The sequence below is a fragment of the Mustela nigripes genome, chromosome 16 (assembly GCF_022355385.1).
Source record: "Mustela nigripes isolate SB6536 chromosome 16, MUSNIG.SB6536, whole genome shotgun sequence".
Lineage (NCBI taxonomy): Eukaryota > Metazoa > Chordata > Mammalia > Carnivora > Mustelidae > Mustela > Mustela nigripes.
Genome location: NC_081572.1, coordinates 48855975 through 48879605, shown reverse-complemented (window position 1 = coordinate 48879605; position 23631 = coordinate 48855975). Strand labels below are relative to the sequence as shown.

General features: G+C 47.5%; 1 protein-coding gene across 2 annotated transcripts in view; it reads right to left on the bottom strand.

The window, feature by feature from the left end:
- The window catches only part of TNFRSF13B (TNF receptor superfamily member 13B), a 35710-nt gene extending 30239 nt beyond the window's left edge, over positions 1-5471 (bottom strand). For both annotated transcript variants that reach the window (XM_059379402.1, XM_059379404.1), the window contains exon 1: positions 5394-5471. In XM_059379402.1, coding sequence (XP_059235385.1) covers positions 5394-5454 — 61 coding nt within the window. In that variant the 5' untranslated portion in view covers positions 5455-5471. The remainder of the gene's footprint in view (positions 1-5393) is intronic.
- Between the last annotated feature and the right edge of the window lie 18160 nt (positions 5472-23631).

Genomic DNA, 23631 nt, shown 5'->3' with positions numbered 1-23631 from the left:
TTTGCAAAAAGGGGGAAAGTTCAAATCTGTTAAGTGTTAGCATACATACAAAGAAACATTATAAAGAAATACAATAAACAAAAAAATTGGTGTTTTAAATAAAAATCTTAGAAATAAATTTAACAAAAGAGTGCCAAACTTGTGTACATTGAAAACTACAAATTTTTTGACAGAAATCTTAAAAAACCTAAATAAATGGAGAGACATCCCATATTCATGGATTGAAAGACTTAATATTGTTAAAATGGCAATATTCCCCAAATTATTCTACAGAGTCAATGCAATCCTAATAAAAAAATCACAGCTGACTTTTCTGCAGAATTTGACAAGCTGATCCTTAAATCATATAGAAATGCAAGAGACCCAGAAGAGCCAAAGCAATCTCAAAAAAGAAGAACTTTTTTGGAAGTTGGAAGACACAGTTTTCAATTTCAAAACTTACTACAAAGCAATAGTAAATAAGACAGTGTAGTACTGGAATAAAGATAACCATAGACCAATGGAATAGAATTGAGAGTCCATTAATAAAGCCTAACATTTATAGTCAATTGATGTTCAACAAGGGTTTCAAGACAACTCAATGGGAGAAAGGATAGTCTTCAACAAAGATTGCTGAGAGAATAGGATAGACATGTGTAAAACAAGAAATTTGGACACCTAGGGCACCTGGGTGGCTCAGTGGGTTAAAGCCTCTGCCTTCAGCTCAGGTCATAATCCCAGGGTCCTGGGATCAAGCCCTGTATCGGGCTCTCTGCTTGGTGGGGAGCCTGCTTCCTTCTCTCCTTCTGCCTGTCTCTCTGCCTACTTGTGACCTTTCTTTCAAATAAATAAATAAATCCTTTCTTTTAAAAAAAGGAAATTTGGACTCCTGCCTCCCACCATACCCAAAAATTAACTCCCAGTGATCATAGATCTAAATGTAAGAGCTAAAATGATAAATTTAGAAGAAAACAAGTGAATCTTCATGCTTTGGGATTAGGCAATGACACCAAATGCATAAATGGCTACAGAGAAGATTGAGAGATTGGACTTTATCAAAATTAAACACGTTTGTGTTTCACAGAATACTATCAAGAAAATAAAAGGACAATACACAGAGTGGGAGGAAATATTTGCAAACCATATATATGTTGGAGGATCCAGAATATATAAAAGAATGCTTATAATTGAATAGTGAAAAACAACCCAATTTAAAAATAGGTTAAGGGGTTAGACATTTTTCCAATAAGATAATGTGAATGGCTACTAAGCTCATGAAAAGATGGTCAACATCACATGTCAATAGGGAAATGCAAATCAAAACCACACTGACATACGTACTAAAATGACTATAATGAACAAAGGGATAATGACACGTATTCCTGAGGATGTGGAGAAAATAGAACCCTCATACAGGAAGCAAGAGTATCAAATGGTATAGCTACCATGGAAAACAGTTTGGTAGTTCCTCAAAGTGTTAAGCAGAGAATTGCTCTAAGACCCAGCAATTCCGCTCCAAGACAAATGAAAACATGTCCACCCAAATACTTGAACACAAGTGTTCATGGCAGCATTATTCATAATAGCCAAAAAGCAGAAACAACCCAAATGTCCATCAATTGATGAATGGATAAAACGTGGTAGATCTATTAAATGGAATATTATTGGGCCATAAAAAGGAAAAAAGTGCTGACATATACTACAAAATGGATGAAGCTTAAAAACATCATGCTAGGAGGAAGAAGGCAGTTTGCAAAACACCACATTGGATTTTTTTAAAGATTTTATTTATTTATTTGACAGAGAAACAGAGAGAGATTGAGAGAGCACAAGCAAGGGAAGCAGCAGGCAGAGGGAGAACGAGAAGCAAGCTTCCTGCTGAGCAAGGAGCCCGATGTGGAGCTTGATCCCAGGACCCTGGGATCATGACCCGAGCCAAAGACAGGCGCTTAACCCACTGAGACCCCCAGGTGCCCCACATTGGATTTTTTTTTTAAGATTTTTATTTTATTTACTCGACAGAGAGAGACACAGCCAGAGAGGGAACACAGGCAGGGGGAGTAGGAGAGGAGGGAGCAGGGAGCCTGTTGTGGGGCTTGATCCCAGGACCCTGGGATCATGACCTGAGGTGAAGGCAGATACCCAACGACTGAGCCACCCAGGTGCCCCAATTGGATAAAACCACATTCGATTTTTATAAAATTGTCCAAAACAGGAGCTTAAGTGTGTCTGGGTGGCTTAATCGGTTGAGTGGCTGACTCTTGACTCTGGCTCAGGTTTCGAGCTCAGGCTCTTGGGATGGAGCCTTGTGTCTGACTCCGTGCTTAGCAGGGAATCTGCTTGAGATTCTATCTCTCCCTCTTTCTCTGCCCCACTCCCCAAATAAATAAAGAAATCTTTTTAAGAAAAATACAGACAAATCTGGGGCATCTGGGTGGCTCAGTGGGTTAAGCCTCTGCCTTTGGCTCAGGTCATGATCCCAGGGTTCCCGGATTGAACCCCGCATCGGGCTCTCTGCTCAGCAGGGAGCCTGCTTCCTCCTCTTTCTCTTCCTGCCTCTCTGCTTACTTGTGATCTCTGTCTGTCAAATAAATAAATAAGATCTTAAAAAAAAAATAAAGAAAAATACAGGCAAATCCGTAGAGACAGAAAGCAGATTAGTGATAACCTAAGGCCTGGGGTGGGGAGGAATGGAGAGCGTGAGGTGATGAAGATGTTCTAAAATTAGATCATAGTGCTGATTGCATCAGTCTGCAAACACACTCAGCATCATTGCCTCGCACACTTTAAGGGGGTAAACTGTGTGATGTATAAAGGATACGACAGTTCAGCCTATTTCTTTCCAGGGAGGCAGGAACTAGGCAGCTGAAGGACGGAGAGAGAAGGAAGACTTCCTATTATCTACCTTTTAATACTTTCTGTACTTCCGGTGTGTGACCACTATCTACTCAAAACACAAACTGAAAATACAAAAGGATCAAACCAAATTAGAGAGGACTCTGACCCTTCCCTCTTTTGGGGAGAGGAGAAGGAGGGTGCTGCTGCCACCCCAGCACACTGTGAAGTTATGGATGGGGGACTTCTGGGTTAGATTGGACAGGGCAGCCCTAGAGAGCTTCTGAGACATACTCGTGGTCTGGATGCCACCAAGCTGTGGGACCTGACAGGGACCCAATGGTGCCATGCCTGCTCCCCACTCCTCCACTGTGACCTGGATCTACAGAAAATCCCAGAACCATCATCCAACCCCCCAAAGAGCCAGGAAAACCCCAAGACTGACACCAGCCAGGCAGAATAGAACCTCAAGAAACTTCTGTTGACACAGAGGGAAGAAGGGAGAACCCCTTGCACGCCTGGTTCTGAGGACCAGGCTCACACCCCCGGCCTCCTGCACCCTGAGACCCAAGAGCAGCCAGGGGGATGATGGTCGGACCCCTCTGCCTGGGATTCCTCGTGTGCTTGGCTTAAGAAGTTCTGTACCGAGAAAGACGTCTGTGGTCACATTAGTTCGGAAAATGCCAGATTAAAGAAACCCAAAGCTTTTTTAACTGCAGCCCTTCTCCGAGCCTTTGCTTGGGACTTCTCAAGAGGGGCTTTGGCAGGTTCAAAGCCCTTTCGAGGTTCTGAGGGACATCTGGTAGGGCAGAGGCCCTTCTTCATGGTAAAGCTGAGGAAACACAGCCAGGGGAGGTGAAAGGCTCATCCAAGCTCACACAGGGAGTCTGTGAACACCGGGGAGCTAGAACCCTGAACTCCAGGCCAGGGCGGATTCTGGGGCACATGGCAGCCACGCTCAGTGCCCCGTCATGGTTCTGACCAATTCCGGGCCCGTGGTCCTGGGGGCCCGGGGCAGTTTCAGCCTGAGCCAAGGTGGCCTCTGGCCCTTGCCTGCTCTGAAGGTCTTAGAAATTTTATACATTTGAGCCCTTAGCTGGGGACATGTCTGGGGACAAGGTTAGTAGGTTTAAAAAGGAATCAGAGAAAAGATGTGCTCCCTGCCTGATAGGAGCAGGACAGAGCGGGAGGCAGCAGTGCATGAACCCAGGCCAGGCCACCCAGGGCCCCGAAGAGCCCCTCAAACCCACCCTTGGGGTCCCCTCTGCGCAGCACAGACTTGGATCCTTCCACTCCAACAAACTATGCTTCCTGGTTCGGGCCTTCAAACAGGCCTTTAAAACCCTGATAAAAATTCTACAGGGTAAACTATCCAGCTTCTTCAATAATAAATAGGAGGAGGAAAGGGGAGACCAGAGGGGAACTGTTCTAGATTAAAATGTGTCATCAGGGGCACCTGGGTGACTCAGTGGGTTAAGCCGCTGCCTTCGCCTCAGGTCATGATCTCAGGGTCCTGGGATCGAGGCCCGAATCGGGCTCTCTACTCAGCAGGGAGCCTGCTTCCCTTCCTCTCTCTCTCTGCCTGCCTCTCTGCCTGCTTGTGATCTCTGTCAAATAAATAAATAAAATCTTTAAAAATAAAGTGTGTAGTCAAAGCCATAATGGGGGCGTAGTCAAATCCTGATTTGAACAAATCAACTGGAAAAGACATTGATGAGACAGTTGGAAATTCTCAACACTGACCAGCTATTTGGTAATACTAGAGGGGCGACATTCTATATCTTTTTTTTTTTTTAAGATTTTATTTTTTTATTTGACAAAGAGAGGAAGAGAAGGATCACAAGTAGGCAGAGTGGCAGCCAGAGTGGGGAAGGAGAAGCAGGCTCCCTGCTGACGTGGGGCTTGATCCGAGAACCCTGGGATCGTGACCTGAACTGAAGGCAGACGCTTAACCGACTGAGCCACCCAGGTGAACCTGGGGGCTGGGAGGGGGGGCTTCTTTTTCAAACTGGTCAGAGTTTGATGGTTAATTTTTTCATTTTTGTTTTTTAAAAGGCTTTTAGAGTTCAATGCTGAGGAATCCACAAATCAAACAATGCAGTGTTTGCTATTAGCTTTTAAATGATCCAGGGGGGGCTGCTGGGGGAACACGGAAGGCATGGAAAGGGGGGGCCATATGTTGATAATCGTCAAAGCTGGAGGATGTATGCAGAAGCTGCATTAAACTCTCCTCCGCACTTTGGCTTCAAAATAAAATACTTTTTAAACCTCCTGGCCAACCTGGCTGAGGTGCCCTGGCCAGCTTGGGGTCGGGGGCATCTGGGATGGAATTTCCGCTTATGTGCTGATCTTCCAAGCTCCAGGCTCCTCTCCTGGGGTGCAAGGTACAGACCCCCAAGGCCCCCAGACTTGGGGCTGTCCATGTGCAGAGGCGTGGGGCGACCCTCAGACTGCCCGAGCTTGCCTGTCTGCTGTGGAGGCCGTGCGCAGCAATCCCCATCGAATCCATGCAGGGTACCCCTGGCCGAGCCCTCTTCGCCCCCACTCACCCCCACCCGGCCACCTCCCCAGCTACTCACGCCACTCTTCCTGGCCCGCCCGGCTCCGGCCACCTTGCCTGCTCCAGCCCAAGCCGCTCATTACTCAGGACGTTTATTATTAGCCTGAGATTTGATTAGTGCCTGAGCTGCACTTCCTGGGTTTTCCCCCCAACCTATAGGATGTAAATCAGCGGCACCCCCTCCCGCCCTGCACCTGTGTGTTAGGAGCTGAGATGGGTGGCCTGGGACTGCTCGGAGTCCCCGCCAGAGCAGGGGAAGGACAGGACTGGCCCGGCCTTGGGGTGAGGTATAAACTGATATGACCGCAAGCTGGCCCTGACCCACAGCTTGGACCACAGCTTCTTCCAGCCCCGTGGCACACGTTCCCAGCTGCAGCCAGGGTGACCCCACTCTCCAGCCTCCAAACATTGCTCAGCACTGTCCCTCTTCCTTGACACCCATTTCCTATTTCATTGCTGGGTCATCTCTTCCTGTTCTGGCTTCAGGCTCATCTGAGGGGCCAACTCCTCCAGGAAGCCATCCCTGACTGCCCCAGGCCACGTTAAATGCCCATTCTCTGTGCTTCCTAAGCCCTATCAAAACACTCGAGAAGTTGACACCCTGGGTTTGAACCTCAAGTTTGGCTGCTTACCTGCAGGAAGCCTTTGGGGAAATTCCCTTAACTTCTCTGTGCCTCCGTCTTTTCTTCTCATGAGTGGGTATAATTGTACCCAGGTCACAGGTTGTTAGCAGAATGAAAGGAGTCACCACAGTTAAAGTCTTAGAACAAGTTCTTAGCACCTAGTAAGTTCTCAATAAACAGTGTGGTGGATTAGCACCGTAGCCCCTAACACACTCTCGTAACTCGTTTTCCACGCCTTCCCAACTCCCTGGAAACCTTCCTGGGGATTAAGACTGGATTGAGACAGGGACGCCTGGCTGGCTCAGTTGGTTAAGCGACTGCCTTCGGCTCAGGTCATGATCCTTGAGTCCTGGGATTGAGTACCCCATCGGGCTCCCTACCCGGCAGGGAGTCTGCTTCTCCCTCTGACCCTCCCACTTCTCATGCTCATGCTCTCTCTCACACACTCTCTCTCTCAAATAAATAAATAAAATCTTAAAAAAAAAAAAAAAAAAGACTGGATTGAGACAGATTTTGAAGCCCAAGGCATTTAGGAAGGAAACTTGGAAGGATGGGAAAGAATCCGGCAGGTGAGGGGAAGGGGGAGGGCATCCAGGGGGCAGTCAGGACAGGAGTGAGGGCAGGGGGGAGGAACACAAAAGGCTGACTTGGATGACAGTGAGTGCAGCAGGAGAGGAAACAGGGTTGGCAAACCTAAAAACTGCTCAATCTCAGTGATCAGAGAAATGCAATTCAGCAATGAAAAATGAATTTTCATCTACCAGGGTGGCAAAATCTTCAAGTTCAATAATACGGAGGGCTAGAAGGGACCTAGGGAAATGCTTTCTTGCGCCCTGCTGGAGGGAGGGAGTCACGACACACGTGCCATTCTTCTCCACATGCCACAGGTGCACAAGGACCTTCTCCACATGCCACAGGTGCACCAGGGTGTTCACAGAGGCACAGTTAATAATAGGGAGCATCTGGGGGTGCCTGGGTGGCTCAGTCATTAAGCATCTGCCTTCGGCTCAGGTCATGATCCCAGGGTCCTGGGATCGAGCCCCATATTGGGCTCCCTGCTCAGTGGGAAGCCTGCTTCTCCCTCTCCCACTCCCTCTGCTTCTGTTCCCTCTCTCGTTGTGTCTCTCTCTGTCAAATAAATAAATAAAAATCTTTTAAAAATAATAAAAAGATAAAAAAAATAATTGGGAGCATCTGAAAACAACATACATGTCCATCCAACGGAGGATGGCTGGATGAGGTACACAGGTCATAACCAGGAATATTATACAAAGTGTACAAAGCAGGAGCTAGATGATCGTCAAGACAAATCATGATACCCACCGTAAGATACCCTGTAGTAAAGATCACACATGGCAGCATTCTCTGTGTCCCCATACATATGAATGCGATGCTTATGAAGTCTGATGGGACATGCGTGGTGACGATGGTTGCCTCTGGGTAGGACAAGAGGGGACCAGGCTTGGCATAGATGGTCAAGGGGGACTTTAGCCCTATTTGTAACGTTTTAAGTTTTACGCAGAGTAGATACTTATGTATTACTTGTGCCAGTGAAAAGTAACAAAACCAGACTCAGGCTGGCAGGGACTGGATTTGCGAGCCAGAGCCGATCAGAGATTGTGTGCCTAGGAATTTCCTGCCTGTTGAAGCGGGGCATGGCCAGAGTCACTGTCAGATGCCCTCATACACCTCCTCTTTACCTTCCTACCCAGGGCTGGGGCTCTCAGCAGCTCACAGAGCAGCTGGCTCCCAGGGGGTTAGTTCTGACCGTTAGAAAGTTGTCTCTGTCTACCGAGCGGACCGTGCCTTCCAGAAACAGACCTGCTGGGCTGACAGCTACTCTCTGAAGCCACATGTGTTTGCTTGCTCCATGAGATCCCACCCTGGAGTTTTAAAGCCAGCGTAGGTTAGGCGTGAAACAAAAGTCGAACAAGCTCCAATCTGAGTTTTGGGCTGGCCAAGGATGGGAGGGTAGGGTTTCCTAATGTCTCATGGCTGATCACAGCTTGTTAATGCTTTTGTTCAACACCCTTTACAGGTAGTGGATTTTATTTGCTTTCTACTTTCTCTAATTAGAAATGTAATTTACATGCAGTGAAATGCATATATTTTAAGTGTGCAGGTTAATCAGCAAGTTTACATATGTGCATACCCAGATCAAGACTTAGAACATTTGGAGCCCCCCAAAAGGCTCCCTCCCTGCCCCTTCCAGGCAGCACCCACCATCCTGACATCCAGCCCCAAAGATTCATTTTTCCTGTTCCTGACTGTGTAAACAGGAACATACAGATGGGATTATCCACTTTTTTCTTCTGGCTTCTTAAGGCTGATAATAGATTTTATTAAACCAGGCAGACCAAAGCATGTGTGACCCGTCCCTTCAGGACCACAGAATTGCGAGGAATTTTATTATTACTGTTAACTGAGCTCGAATTTCATGACCCATGCAAATAGAATCCCTTCCTTCCTGGGCTCTCAGAACAGGTGCTGCAGGTTTCTGAACCTCATTCTGAAACCAGCCCTCTCTCAGAGCTCTCTCCCCGGGGGGACGTGGGATTCTAATTTTAAGCCCCACACTTAAAGGGGACAGAAGAATCTGGAACCTAGATTAGAGATACTTGTATACTTCCAGGTTTTGGAGCTGATACATTCAGATACCTAAACGGTTAAAATGAGCACATGGTAAAGAAAAATTCTAACAGTGTGAAAGGGAATATAGCAAAAAAGAAATTTCCCTTCCATCTAGATACTCTCGACAGCCCCTTTCCCTGCTCAAAGGCAGCCACTGTGACCAGATCTGGGTCACACAGGCTTCCAAGCAAAACCCTGGCATTTACATGCTTGCACGTGTCAAGGGAGGATGGATTTTTGCCTCTGTCCCCTCCCCACCCTGTGCACATTTTTTCGACACAATCGCTTGTTTATGCAGGTTCACTATAAACATACGACCTTTCTTCACTGAAAATATATCCTTTATTGTTTTAAAGGAGTTCTTTAAATGCTCATTAGAAATAAAAGAGTGAGCATTCCTGTAGCGCTTACCAGGTTCCAGGCGCTGTTCTAAACCCTTTACATATGTTCGTTTCATGTATATTTTATCTCTGTGTTTCATCAAACAGCCTCAATTCCCTAAGCGGATTACTTGGTGAGAGGAAACATTGTCACGTTGATCAAAATTTTCCCATGAGGCAGTTCCACCCTACGCAAGAACAGCGGAGATATTTTGGCCCTGAGAACCTCTACCATGCTGGGTGTCGTGGTCTCTCTGACGCTGTGGGTATCTGTCTCATCCACGCCTTGGCGTCTGCCAACCCCACCCCATCCCTTTGAGGCCATGCTGTTGATCCTTCTCTGGGAGAGTCCTAGAGGTAAGACAAAAGCAAGAGTATCCAAAAAAGGTCATTTCTTAGAAATGCAGTGAAAGCCCTGATTTTCATGATTGCAATTTACATATGCGACTCAGATGTGAATTTCCTCTTTCATTAGTGTACCCGGTCCCTCGATTTGTGCTAATTTTTCAGAAATGCCAAATAGTTTTAGCAGAACATGCTTCAAAGGAGCAAACAGCAGTTTCTACAGCAAGAGCCACAAACTTTTGCGGGAAGACCTAGTTTCTCTTTCCATTTAAAAAAATTTTTCCTTCAAAACTTTTTATTACGAAATTCAAAATTCAGAAAAAGGTTAAAAGTAGTAGAGAATGAATACCCACAGACCCTCCAGCGAGGTTTTTAACAAGTGATCACACTGGTACCTGTCTACCATCCGCTTTCCTGCTGAGATGCCCGGAAACCGTTTGCAGACAACGTGACATTCACTCCTCAGCCCTAAGACACGGAATTCTCTTCCACAGATTTAGCTTTTCCGCACTTAAGAAAATCAGTAATAATTCAAAACACCATCTACTATCTAATCCATATTTGGATTTCCCCAGCTGTCTTCTGCAGCTTTTCTTGGCTGCCTCTTTTGAATCAGAAGTCAGTGGAGAGGGGTGTCTGTCTGGGTAGCTCAGTCGGTTGAGCATCTGCCCCCAGGTCATGATCCTGGGGTCCTGGGGTCCTGGGATGGAGCCCCTGCTCAGTGGGGAGCCTACTTCTCCCTGTCCCTCTGTTGCTCCCCCTGCTTGTGCTCTCTAGTTCCCTCTGTCAAATAAATAAAGATCTTAAAAGAGAGAGAGAAAACCCAGCCGAGGGTCACACATGGCATGTGGTTGCTATGTCTCTGTAGTCATTTGTTTGGGTCTAGAATTGTCCCCTTTCTCTCTTTTCTCTCTCTCTCTCTCTTTTTTAAATTCAAGTAGCCAACATATAGTACATCATTCGTTTTTTTTAAAGACTTTATTTATTTATTTGACACAGAGAGAGAGAGAGAGATCACAAGCAGGCAGAGAAGCAGGCAGAGAGAGGGAGGGAAGTAGGCTTCCCACTGAGCAGAGAGCCTGATGCGGGGCTCAATCCCAGGACCCTGAGATCATGACCTGAGCTGAAGGCAGAGGCTTTAACCCACTGAGCCACGCAGGTGCTCAATGATTCATTTGTGCGTGTAACACCCAGTGCTCATCGGATCACATGCTCTCCTTAATGCCCATCACCCAGCTATCTCATCCTGCCCCTCTCCCCTCCAGCAACCCTCAGTCTGTTTCCCAGAGTCAAGAGTGTCTCATGCTTTGTCTCCCTCTCTGACTTCTTCCCATTCCGTTTTCCCTCCCTTCCCCTATGATCCTCTGGGCTATTTCCTGTATTCCACATATGAGTGAAGCCATACGATAATTGTCTTCCTCTGATCGACTTGTTTCCCTTAGCATAATCCCCTTGAAGTCCACCCGTGTCCATGCAAATGGTAGGTATTCATTTTTCTCTTCTTTTCCTTTCTTTGGTTTGTTGGACATGGACTCAGCCTCAGTCTTACAGAATGTCCCACGTCGGCATCTCTGATGGTTTCCTCCCCTGTGCTTAATGTTCTTCTATCCCCCCGTGAGGCCCTGGGAGCAGGATGGTAGGTCTGCAAGCTCACTTGGCTTTGGGTTTCCCATCTTGGGGGTGAAGACATCCCAGGTGACGGGCTGTATTCTGTATTGATTCCGCTCAAGTGCTGCCTGGCGTCCCCTGTCCTCCACATGGTGATACCCAGCTGGGTCGCCTGTTCAGGAGGTGACACCAGATGTCTCCATGAAAAGGTGCCCTGCCCCCTCACGAATGCCAACCACAGGTGCCACTTGGCACCTTGGATACCCAACTCCCCGACCACCGTTCGCTGATGGTCCTTGTCTGAGACAACTGTAACACTAGGAAAATGGTGACTCTCGAATCCTGTCATTCCTTCTGATTTCTTAGCCAGTGTTTTCTCTGACGGATTCTCTTTTTATTTGCCTTGTCAAAAAAAAAGATACAGACCATAGCCGTGCACGAGATAACAAAACCCTCATGTTCACCATCTAAAGTTACATGTTAACTGGATGGAATATTCACCGTCAAATTTTTCTTTTAAGAGAGAAAACATTGCAGCTCTGAAATGCCCCATCCCCTTGTCCGACTTCTCCCCTCACTGGACGGACGGCAATCATGAGTGTGGCTCCATCTTCCAGGCTTATCTTTTTTTCTTTTTTTTAAAGACTTTATTAATTTATTTGACAGACAGAGATCACAAGTAGGCAGAGAGGCAGGCAGAGAGAGAGAGGAGGAAGCAGGCTCCCCGCTGAGCAGAGAGCCCGATGCAGGGCTCGATCCCAGGACACTGAGATCATGACCTGAGCCGAAGGCAGAGGCTTTAACCCACTGAGCCACCCAGGTGCCCCCAGGCTTATCTTTATACCTTTGGACGGATGCGTGATGAACAATACAGTGTATACCACTATTTGGTATGAGGGGTTTTAAACTGTTTCATATACATGGCGTTCTGTGTCTAGCCTGATGTATTTTATTTTCCTATTTCACCCAACATGGTTGAGATCGACTCCTGTTATCGTACAAAACTAGCTCATCCTTTTAACGACTCTCTGGTTTTGCACATTCCACTTCCGCCCCTCCTGTGTTGAGGAACAGTTACTGACCCCTGGGAGAAGGAGCTGCAACCTACCTGAAGGCTTGCATTGCCTCACCGGGAAGGAGGTGCACTGCTCAGAGCGTCCGAGCTACAAGGGAACACCCAGCCCTCCGAGAGATGTCTCAAGCCCCTGAAGCCCATCCTAAGCCGGGGGGGTGCTGTATTAGCTAGGGGGATATCATGGAAGGAATGTAATTATTATCAATTCATAATGTCCCTATATTTGTATTAATAATCTTTGTCATGTTACTGGCACGTGCGAGTCACTTTAGAGATGTTATTTAATCCTCTCAGAAATTTATTATTGGGACACCTGGGTGGCTCAGTTGGTTAAGCAGCTGCCTTTAGCTCAGGTCATGATCCCAGCGTCCTGGGATCGAGTCCCACATCGGGCTCCTTGCTCGGCGGGGAGCCTGCTTCTCCCTCAGCCTCTGCCTGCCTCTCTGTCTGCCTGTGCTCGCTCTCTCTCCCTCTCTCTCTGACAAATAATTAAAAAAAAAAATCTTTAAAAACATTGTTAGAAATTTATTATTATTATTATTATTAATTATTCCTATTTTACTGAAGAGGAGCCTGAGGGTCAGAGAGGTAAGTGATTTGTCTAAGGTCATAGAGCCGGTGAGTGATTTGCTTAAAGTGCCCAAACCCTTCCCGCCCCACACTCTTCCCACATGTCCAGATGGCTCCGGGAGAAAATAAAAGATAACTTGTTGCTAAAAGAAGAAAGGTTCTGGTTGTCCTGCCCTTCCCCTTGGCTATGAGCAGAGAAGTTTTTCCTGTTAACCAAAAAGGGCAGCCTTGCAAATAGCTCCCTGGCTCACCAACCCAGATTCTGGATCAGGGGACAGAGAAGGCAGCTTAAAGTCCTTTGTCAGTGCAGCTCAGGAAGGAGAGGTGAGTCGGTGATCTCTTAATCTTTCATCGTTTTTGGATCAGTTGGAAACGGGGAGTGGGGTGGGGAATGGAGCTCCGCGACTCAACAATGGGGGAACTTCTACACCTTAAGTTTGGGAGCAAAAAGAATCTCTCTGTCTCTCTCCAAGCCCTCTGTTGTACATGTCATGTTGGGCAGAGATGTTTACGGCCTTCTCCATTGTCATCCAGACTCTAGAAGAGAAGAATCTTACGGACATCGGTTCAAGCCTGCCCATTTTGTAGATGGGAAAGCGGAGGCATCAAAATCTCTAGTCTCTGGGCTGCTTGAGGGCACCAAGGTATGTGACCTGTCTCAGAGCCCGGCAAAACACTCAGCATACAATACACCTCTCACAAATATTTGTTGTGTGAGTACGTGAATGAACGAGAAGGTTGGAAATTCAAAACAAACAAGATTTGGGTTCCTGTGGGTTTGGCTGGGCGGTGGCCAATTTAAGGAAGGAAAATCGGTGAGCCAGGTCCTTCGTGAGAAGGCCGTGGTGACTCAGCTAGCAGTCATGTTCACAGCCCACTGATTCCAGACCTGGGCTGAGGCTCCAGTTCAAGGCCAGGAACAGAATCTGCATGTGGCCCCACGCTGCCTTGCTCCGCTGGCTCCCTGCTATCCTGCCCACCTCTCTCCCCTGCTCCCTCCAAGAGCCCCGCCAAACCCATTCTCACCTCTGGGTCCTGTGCCCCTGCCCTGAAATGCTCAGCCATAGCTCCTCGTGAGGACTGTCTCAGCTTCTCAGGGAGGCCCTCCTGAGCACCCCAGCCAGCCCTCTCACCCCTTGGATCTGACTGACTTCCTTCTGGCGTTGACATCCACTTAAAATGGGCTAGCTTGTTCGTGGGCTTGTGGGCAGCTCGTCTGCTCTACCTCCAGAAAGTAAGCACCAGCAGGCAGAGCTTCGTCCTGACATGAGCCGGTCCCCAGAGCTGTGCCTGGCACGGGAAAGGCACCCAATAGGCAGTTGCTACACAAATGAGAAAGAGAAGGGGGCAAGCTGCTGACTTCTGGGTGAAGGTCTCTGGCACTCCTTTTCTGTAAACAGTAGGAAACAAGCTGGAAAAGGGGCTTGGGTCCCACAGTGAAGGTGATAGTGTGTGTGGCGGGGGGAGGGAGAATAGAAGAATGATAGGTGACCGCAGTTAGTTGAACTACTACTTCTAATGCCAGGCACAAGATTTATTTTAAATTGCTTCATCCTTGGAATAAGGCAAATGCCACCAAGCCCCCCATTTTACAGGTAAGGGAGTTGAGGCTGAGAGAGACCAAGCATTTTACCATTGACAAGGATGTGGTAGAGCGGATTTTCTTCCACCGGTATCTGGCCCCAGGGCCCATGATCTTTCCAGTAGGTGCTGGGATGGCTGGGGTCCTTACACACTGTCCTCAAGCTCCAGATAGGGGCCTGAGCTCCTGCCTGACCCTGATGTGCTTCTGCCCTAGGGCCCCTGACCCTCTCAGGGAGAACGGGTGGGAGCAGAAGCAGAGTGGTTCACTCGATCAGTCCCCAAGCATTAATTGAACACCTACTGTGTGTAAGTGTGTACGTCAAAACTCCCACGGTCATGGAGCTCAGGCAACGGAGGCAGATGGATGCCCACATAAGGAGATGACAGGAAGTCAGACTCTAATCTGTGCTAGGGTCAAGTGAGGTGGTAGGCTATGGAGCATGTGAGGTGTATTTGTGCTGGTGTGTGTGTTGGGGGGCAGTGACAGGACAGGGCTACCCAGAACAGTGGCTAGGCAGCTTGTAAAGGTCTAGGCGAAGGGCAGTTCAGACAATTGGTACAGTTACAAGTGAGTGAACTTGGCATACGAATGTAATAGAGAAAAAGTCCTGTGGGGGTGGATGTCAGAAGGAAGAGAAATGTTTACCAAATGAAGGAAAGATTCGAAAGAGCTCCCACAGCACCTGGCATGGAGAAGTTCCTCCAGAAATATCTGAATTGAATTGAATTGAATTGAATTGAATTGAATTGAATCGAATCAATGCTTGGAAAAAAACAAGAAACCACAATTTCTGGTGCACCTCGCCTCCCAGGAACATTCCCTCCAGAAAGAATGAGGGTGAGTGTTAATCTACCAGCAAACCAATCTCCTAGCAAACCAAAACAATATACACCAAAGGTAGAAGGCAGATTAGCAAGCATCAGGTTGCAGAAGCAGAATTTAAAAGTTTTGGGTAAAGGAGGTAAAAAATACCTTAAGGTCTTTTGTCTTGCAGGATTCGAGTTTAATCTCCTGCTACTATTGAAGGCTAATGGATTTTTCTCCTTTTTTCCTGAGCAGCTGGCTCTAGTACCCTTGGCTACACCAGCTCTGGAGCCCCTAAGCCACACAGCTGGGCTGGCCTGGTTGTTGCAGCTCTGGATCTAAAGCGGCTAAGGACACAGGGAGCCCAGGGTAAAAATGGTGAGACCCTGCTTCCAGCTGCCTGCCTTGAACTGTCACCCTGACCTTTCAACTCGGACGTCTGTCATAATAGGAGCTAATAATGCTTTGAATGCTTCTCCACGTTGGAGAAGAGGATAATTAAGTTCGAAGACAGCAAATCACCTACTAAACATAACATATCCAAAGCACTGCCTCTGGCACTCTTGCCCATTTCAGTAAATGATACCACTGTGTACTGAAGACGCAAGCCAGAGATCCGGGGATGCCCCTTGATCGGTTCCTTTCCTCGCTCCCATGTGTTACCCGTCACCAAGCGGTCTATTCCATCTCCGCAACGCAGAGCTCCCTCAACGTGGTCATCACACTCTCGTCCCCCCCCACCACCACTCTCGTTGTACCCACATGGCCTTTCTGCTGAGCCACTAACTGATCTTCTACCACCCATTCACCTCCAGCAATTGCAAACGAACTTCTCAGAACAGAAATCAGGGGCTTCTGGCTGGGTCAGTCAGTAGAGCACATAACTCTTGCTTTCAGGGTTGTGAGTTCAAGCTCCACCTGGGGCATAGAGCTGACTAGATGAACACTGGAAACTGGAAACCCTCTAATTTTTTTCTTCTGTCTACTCTTAAGATTCTTCTTCTTGTCTCCAATCCCTGGTAACTTTATGTGCTCTACTCAAGTGTGGTTTTCTTTGTATTTATCCTCCCAAATACTCATAGCCCTTCTCAAATCCATGGCTCAATGTCTTTTCATTCATCTAAAAATATTCTTAGTCATTATCTCTTAAACTACTACCACTGTCCTGTACTTTCTTTCTCCTCTTTTTATTATTTATTTATTTATTACTTTATTTATTTATTTTTTACCTTTTTTATTTATTTATTCTTGGTTGATTTAGAGCACAAGCAGTGTGGAGAGGGGGAGGGAGAGAGAGAATCCCAAGCAGACTCTGTGCTGAGTGCAGAGCCCAAAACAGGGCTTAATCTCATGACCCTGAGATCATGACCTGAGCAGAAATCAAGAGTTGGACACTTAACCCACTGAGCCACACAGGCACCCCTCTCCCCTCTCATTCTGGAACACCAGTTACACGTATGTTAGGTCTTTTGTACCATGTCCCATATTTCTCTTAGACTCTTTTGTCTCTTCAATCTGGATATTTTCCTGTGACTTACCTTCCAGGTCGTTATATTTCTCTTCAGTTGTATCTAATCAACTATTAGACTTATCTACTTATAAGTTCTTAATTTCAGTGACTTATTTTTTCAGGTCCACAATTTCCTTTTGATTCCCCTTCCTTCCTTTCTTCCTTTTTTCCTTCCTTCCTTCCCTCCTCCCACTTTGGTTGATTTTCTTCCAGTCCTTTGAAAATAATACATTTTTATGTTTTAGAGCCACATTTAGGTTCACAACAAAATTGAACAGAAAGCACAGAAAGTTCTCATAAGCCTTATCCCACCTCGTATGCACACATAGTCTCCCCCACCATCAACATCCCACATCGAAGTGGGATATTTGTTATAATCATAAAATTACATTGAAACATCATCATCACCCAAAGTTCATAGTTCACATTAGAGTTTGTTCTTGATGAGTATCTTCTATGAGATTTGAAAAATGTATAATGACATGTATCCACTGTAGTATAATAATTTCACTGCCCTGAAAATCTTCTGTGCTCTGCCTATTCATGTCTCCCCTCACCCAAGCTCCTGGTAGCCACTGATCTTTGTACTGTCTGCATAGGTTTGCCTTTCCCAGAATGTCATGCTGTTGTATCATACAATATATAGCCTTTCAGATTGGCTTCCTCCAGTTATAAATATGCATTTCACATGCCTCCATATCTTTTTATGCCAAAATAACTCATTTCTTTTTAGTGCAGAGTAGTATTCCATCGTCTGGATGTCGTACAGTTTGTTTATCCATTCACCTCTGAGGGTTGCTTCCAAGTTTTGGCAATTATGAATAAAGTTGCCCTAAATATTCACACGGAGGTTTTATATGTTCATTTAAGTTTTCAGTTCATTTGGGTAAGTACCAAGGATTACAATGGCTGGATCATATGATTAAGCATATTTTATTTTATCATATCATATCATATGTTTTATTTTATGATTCCCTTTTTTTAGAGTCCCCTTCATTGCCAAATTATTATCTTGCCTTGTAATTCACTGAGCACTGAATCTAGTTATTTCAAAGTCCATGTTGTAACTCCAATATCTGCCCCATCTTGGGTCTCTTTTTAATGTGTGTGTGTGTGTGTGTGTGTGTGTGTGTGTGTGTGTATTTTCCTCTATCTAGGGGCAAGTCTTATATTCTTGTCAGCCTGGATATTGAGGATGAAAAAGTATAGAAATCATTTGATGTCATCTTCCTCCTTACTTGAACTTTGGGCAGGAAGTTAAGCTGGGATCACCTTAGCTGGGGAATCCCAGATTACCTTAGTTGACGAGGATTAAAGCTGGGATTCAATTCCTGTGAGGGCTTGTCTATTTTTTTTTTTTTTTACCTTTATTCTTAACATGCAGCCCTTAAGGATCCCAACCCAAAGCTTTGAATGTTTAAGAAATGCTGCCACCTCAACAAGTTCTAAACTCCAAACCCTACGAGTCTGAAACAAAGTCTTCTCGGCTTCTCAGCCTCTCAGATGTTGCTTTCAAGTCAATAATCCCCTTGAGGGGAAAAGTGATATCTACTTCCAGCCTCACTTTCTGGGCATCCATGTTGTTCCAAATCTTGGCCCTGCAATTCCCACAATTTTCACTACCTTGATAGTTATCTGGTACCTTCAAGTAGATGTGTTTTCCTTTTTAATTTTGTCCAGCTTTTCTAGTATTCTCAGCAGGGGAAATCGTCTGAAATAATTGTAGTTTACCATTGATGGAAGCTCCCCCATTATCTTGAGAGAAAAGAAAAAACTTCTTGCTCTGCCTATGAGGCAATCCATGATTTAGATAGTCTAGCCCTCCAGTTTCCTGTCTACCACTCTCTCCTTTGCTCACTATACTTAGAGAGATTTGGGTTTTTTCCTGTAATCCAACTATGCCAAGTTCCCTTGTGCCCCAGGAGCTTTGCACATGCTCTTTTCTGTCTAGAATGCTATTTCCTTGACCTCATCTTCCAGGTCTCTGTTTAAACGTCACTTCTCCTGAGAGGCCTTTCCTGACCTTTCATTCTAACACACCCAAGCTGTACCTTCACACTCCTCAAAACCTAGCCTCTCATTCATATCCTGTTTTTCCCTTCACACCCCTTATCATAATTTTTGATCATATATTGATTTGTTATTACTTGTTTATTATCTATGTTCCCACTAGCTGGAAGTCCTGTGAGGGTCAGAACTGTCTTAGTTTGCACTCCTCATGAGCAGACCCTGAGAAGAAGAAGATTAAGTACAAGTTGTTCAGGAAACTTTACAAGGAAGGAAAGGCAGCCAAGAAAGGATGTTATGATACCAGCTACCATGGCGGAAATGTACCTGGAGTTCAATACCACAAGGCGACTCTGGGAAATGGTGTAAGACTTAATGTCTGGGGTATAGGGGTGGGGAAGGGTATCTATACACCAATTCCTACCAGTCTTATTGGCTGAGGGCTGCCCCTGGGGTATATTAATAGATCCTCCACCCTGCTTGGCAACAAGCATAGCGGCCTCCTGGAATCAGAGCTGTGGACCCCAGCTGCTGGAAGCATCCTGAGGGGGATTCACCATAGCCTGGTTAAGATCCTGTTTGTTTGGGGCACCATTTTATTCCCAGCCCCTATCATGGGGCCTCTTACATAGTAGGGAATAAATAAAAAATTATTTAATAAGTGAACTTTCAGAACTCTGTGCCAGGATTAGAACATTGCTCTTTGAATGGGCTCACTATGTTATTAAAGACAATTTTTGAGAGTCTGCTGTTGGCCAGCTCTCGTGGAGGGTGGGAAGGATCTTTCCAGAACAGGATATAATCAGAGGAGGGCACCCAGCAGCCTGGAGCCTGTCACCTATGGGGAGCAAGACTGAGCCCCCTGTGAAGGCAAGTGTCGCTGACACTCCTCACACAGCCTGGGGGTCATCCTGTGTAGATTCCACGGGTGGAGAAGGACCTGGGAAGACAGTGCTCAGTGCAACTTTGAGGGGAACTCCTTCCATCAGCACTATTCAAAGGCTGCCTCCGCTGAGGGGTGAGCTCCCTGTCACTGATACTTCAGAGGAAATCATAGTCTCTGTCCTCAAAGTGTCCACTCTCTGATGGAGAGGACAAGACATCACTCTGCAGAGAGTTGTATAAAGGTTTAAATACAACAACTCAAGGGCAAAGGATTAAACTCAGCTGCCAGTTGGAGGAGCTCACACTAGGGCAGGAGGGCATAATCTCGTTTGATTTTTCTGTGTAATCTTACAGTGCTGTGTTTCCAAGGGTCCTGCTTGATTCACTGTTTGGTACCTTATTTTATGAGAGGCCCTTGTTCAGTTTCTGTGCACCTGAACTCCCTAACGAGATCCTGACAAGCCCAGGACGAAACCAAAAGGAAAATGGGGCTGTTTCTAAGAACCATACCTGCATCTCTGGCATCTCAAGCCTGCCATCTCCCCATTGTGATAGTTAATTTTGTGTCAGTGCAGCTGAGCCACAGTACCTGGATATTTGGTTAAATACTAGATATCACTGTGAAGGTATTTCCTGATGAGACTACAGTGAAATCTATAGACTTTGAGTAAAGCAGATGACCTGCCACAATGTGGGTGGGTCTCATCCAATCAGTTGAAGGCCTTAATAGCAAAAGACCAAGTTTCCGTGAAGAGAGAATTCTGCCTCTGGGCTGCCTTCACACTTGAAACTGCAACATCTAGCTTCACTACATCTCCAGCCTGCCAGCCTGTCCTGCAGATCTGAGACTTGCCAGGCCCCACAACTGCATGAACTACTTCCTTAAAATCAATCTATGCATCTGGCTCTTGCTGGTTCCCTTCTTCTGGAGAACTCTGACTAATACACTTGGCCTGTGCTGGGTGTGTAATAGTAGTGACAGCACACAAATCCATGTCTGCAGCCAGGCTTCTCTTCCAGACTCCAAACTCAGGTCCCCGTTGGCCTCCTCCTGGCTTCTGAATAGGCATCTCAGACTTAGGGCAGCCCCAGTGAGCTCTGACCCCACCTCTGCGGCCTGTCCCACCTTGTCATCCCCATCCTGGTAGCTGGTAGTTCCAACCTTCTTTCTCTTTCTCTTCCTCTGTGTCTCACTCCCTGAGACCAACCCAGTGGCAAACCCTATTGGCTATGCCTTCAAAATGTGACCAGAACCATCTGACCTCATCTTGCCAGCTCATGCCTTCCTCAAGCCATGCATCTCTCCCCTAGATCGTGCCAATCGAATTCTTACCCAAGTCCTGGTTTCCCCCCTCGCTGCTCCCTACCCACACCCCATAGATGCTCCCGGCCTGGAAGCTGGGAGGGAGGCATCCTGTGAACACTGTCAGATTACATCCCTCCACTGCTGGACCCCCAGGAGAAGCATGGGCAGCTCCAGGCCCAGGATCACAGCTGGATCAAAGTCTGAGTCCCCAGAGCCCAACCAAACTCCTGCTGCCCTAGAGTTGCTATTACTTAAAATTTTGGAAACCCAGTGTGGTGTGATACAGACATTGCAAGTAGGGAGCCTGGAAGACTTTCACAGACCCCAGCCCCAATTCAAGTAACAGACCATGCCCAGCCCCTCCCAGGCTCCCCTAGCATAACCAAACCTTAGGTCTGCCTGGTGCTGGACTGGACATCAATGGAAAAGGTAGTGCCTCCATTTCGGAATGATTTTAGAGTTACAGAAAAATTAAAAACACACTACAGTGTTCCCAAATACACTCCATCCAGCCTTCCCTAATAATAACCCTTCCCAGAGCCATGCCCACTGATCAGGACTAAGACATCAGTACTAGGGTAGAGCTTTTAGCTAAATAATCCAGTTGGCTGTGAACTAGAGTTATTCACAGAACACTAACGATCACACAGACCGCCGCCCTGATTGGGTTTCTCCCATTGCTCTCTCTTGTCCCATATGTGGTCCAGGGGCCCTTCGGGCTCCCCACACACAGCTCACTGCCTCCTCCATCTCCTCCAGCTCATGATAGCTTGTCTTCCCTTGTTTTCACGACCTGTACAGCTTTGAGGAGACCACGGGTGGTACCGACAGAAAGGGTCTCAGAGCCTGGCTGGGCACACACTGACAAAGGGTATGGCTGCACGGCCCAGCACCTGGCCCCCCGAGTTGGATACCCCCCCAACCAGCCTCCCAGCACCTGCAGCAACCCTGGGGACCCCCACCTGGTCATGATCATAGCAGAGGAGCCCAGAGAGCTGCTGTGTGTGGGCACACCTCCCTATAGTGACTGCACTGAAAATCAAAACCGGGAAGTTAAGGACTTATCTACTGATTTATTTTTTTTTAATTTTTTTAAATTTAAGTTTTAAATTCCAGTACAGTGTTATATTATTTTCAGGTGCACAATAGAGTGACTCGACACCTCCATACATGACCCGGGGCTCCTCACAAGTACACGCCTTAGTCCCCATCCCCCACATCCCCCCCATCCCCCATCCTCCCCCTCCCCCCTCTGGTCACCATCAGATTGTTCTCTATAATGAACAGTCTGTTTCTTGGGTTTCCCTCTCTCTCTGTATTTTTCCCCTTTGCTTGTTTGTTTCTTAGATTGTACCTACGAGTGAAATCGTATTGTATTTGTCTCTGTCTGACTTATTTCACTTAGGATGATACCCTCTAGCTCCGTCTGCGACCTGTTAAGATAGATGGCATAGGGTTACGAGAAAAGCACTACGTGCTGGAAGAAAATTAGCGACAAGAGCAGCATTGTTGTACGTTTTCTCGAAACTCTTTAAAGTCTGGCTGAGACAGAGCAGCAGGGCTCCGACACCTGCCGGCAGCCGGTCTGCGGCCACGAGCAGCTCGGCGCAAACAGCGGAGGACATCGCCCATTGTGGGTCTGCGACCTGGCGGGTCTCCCGGAAAGGCCTTGGGGTCCCGTTGGGGTCCCCAGAGGACGAGTCCCAGTTTTCCCCTCTGTAAAACGGGATCCCCAAGAGCCCACTGGGCATGCACGTGCTGTGCGCCCCCAATGGTGCCGGTCTTCCCGCCTCCCGTCCCCCCCAGTGTGCGGTGCCATGTCACCGGCACCCCGAGGCCAGTGCACAGCTCTTGTCCCACGGAAGGCAGCCGCCCTGCCCTCCCACAGGGTGACCCGTCACCAGAGATTAGCTCAGCCTGAGTTTCAGCTTCATGTACACGGAAAAACATCAGGCCCATTCCGGGGGGCAGGGGGTGGCCCGTTCACTCCACGGGGCCTGAGACTCGTTCGTGTGGTGTGAGCCCATGGCTCACCCGCTTCCGTTGCTGTGTGGCCTTCCTCCATCCAGTCTGTGTCTCTCCCCATGGTTCCTCCCCACTGTCCCACTGATGGCGCTGGGGAAGCTTCTAGTTTGCAGTGATCACTCATAGCGCGGCTATGACGCTCTCTCACGCATCTCTCTCAGCAGAATGACAGACACGTCCGTCTGCGTCGGGCATGTCCCCCGGGAGAGGGGGCTGGCTCATGGAGACAGCCCTGTTGCTCCAGCGAATTCTGCCAGGTCGTGTGGTCGCTTTCCGAAGTGCTGGGGCCCTTGGCCTCCCAGCAGTTGTGCATGAGGGTTCCAGCAGCCGCTCAGGCTGCGTCACAGACCCGGGTCAATTCCCCCTCTGCCAGCCAGTAGCTGTGACCCTCTGGGCAAACCCCAGACCTTCTCCAAGCCTCAGGGGTCTCATCTGTGTGAGGGAGTGATGGCGGTGGAGGGAGTGATGGAGGATCACTGTAGCGAGGGATGAAGCATATTAGGCTCTTCCACCCAGTGTGCGTGACCATGAGGGGTCCAATTGTCCCATCCTTAGAAGGAACACGCCTTCATGGTCCAATGGAAAGGCCTTGAGGGGGACATGAGGTGCCAGTTCTTATTGTCGCTAGAGGATAAGCCCGCATCTTTGCTTCCAGAAACAGCCCACCTCTGGGATTAGGATGGCTCAGATGGATCAGAATTCCCCAGAGCTCAAGCTCCTCCCCCACCACTAGGGCTTCCCAAGAAGCAGGGACAACTGTGTCACCATCACCACACCTGTGTCACCCCACCTCCCTCACCTGTGTCACCCCACCTCCCTCACCTGTGTCACCCCACCTCCCTCACCTGTGTCACAACCATCGCTTAAACCTGTGTCACAACCACTTCCCACACCTATGTTACC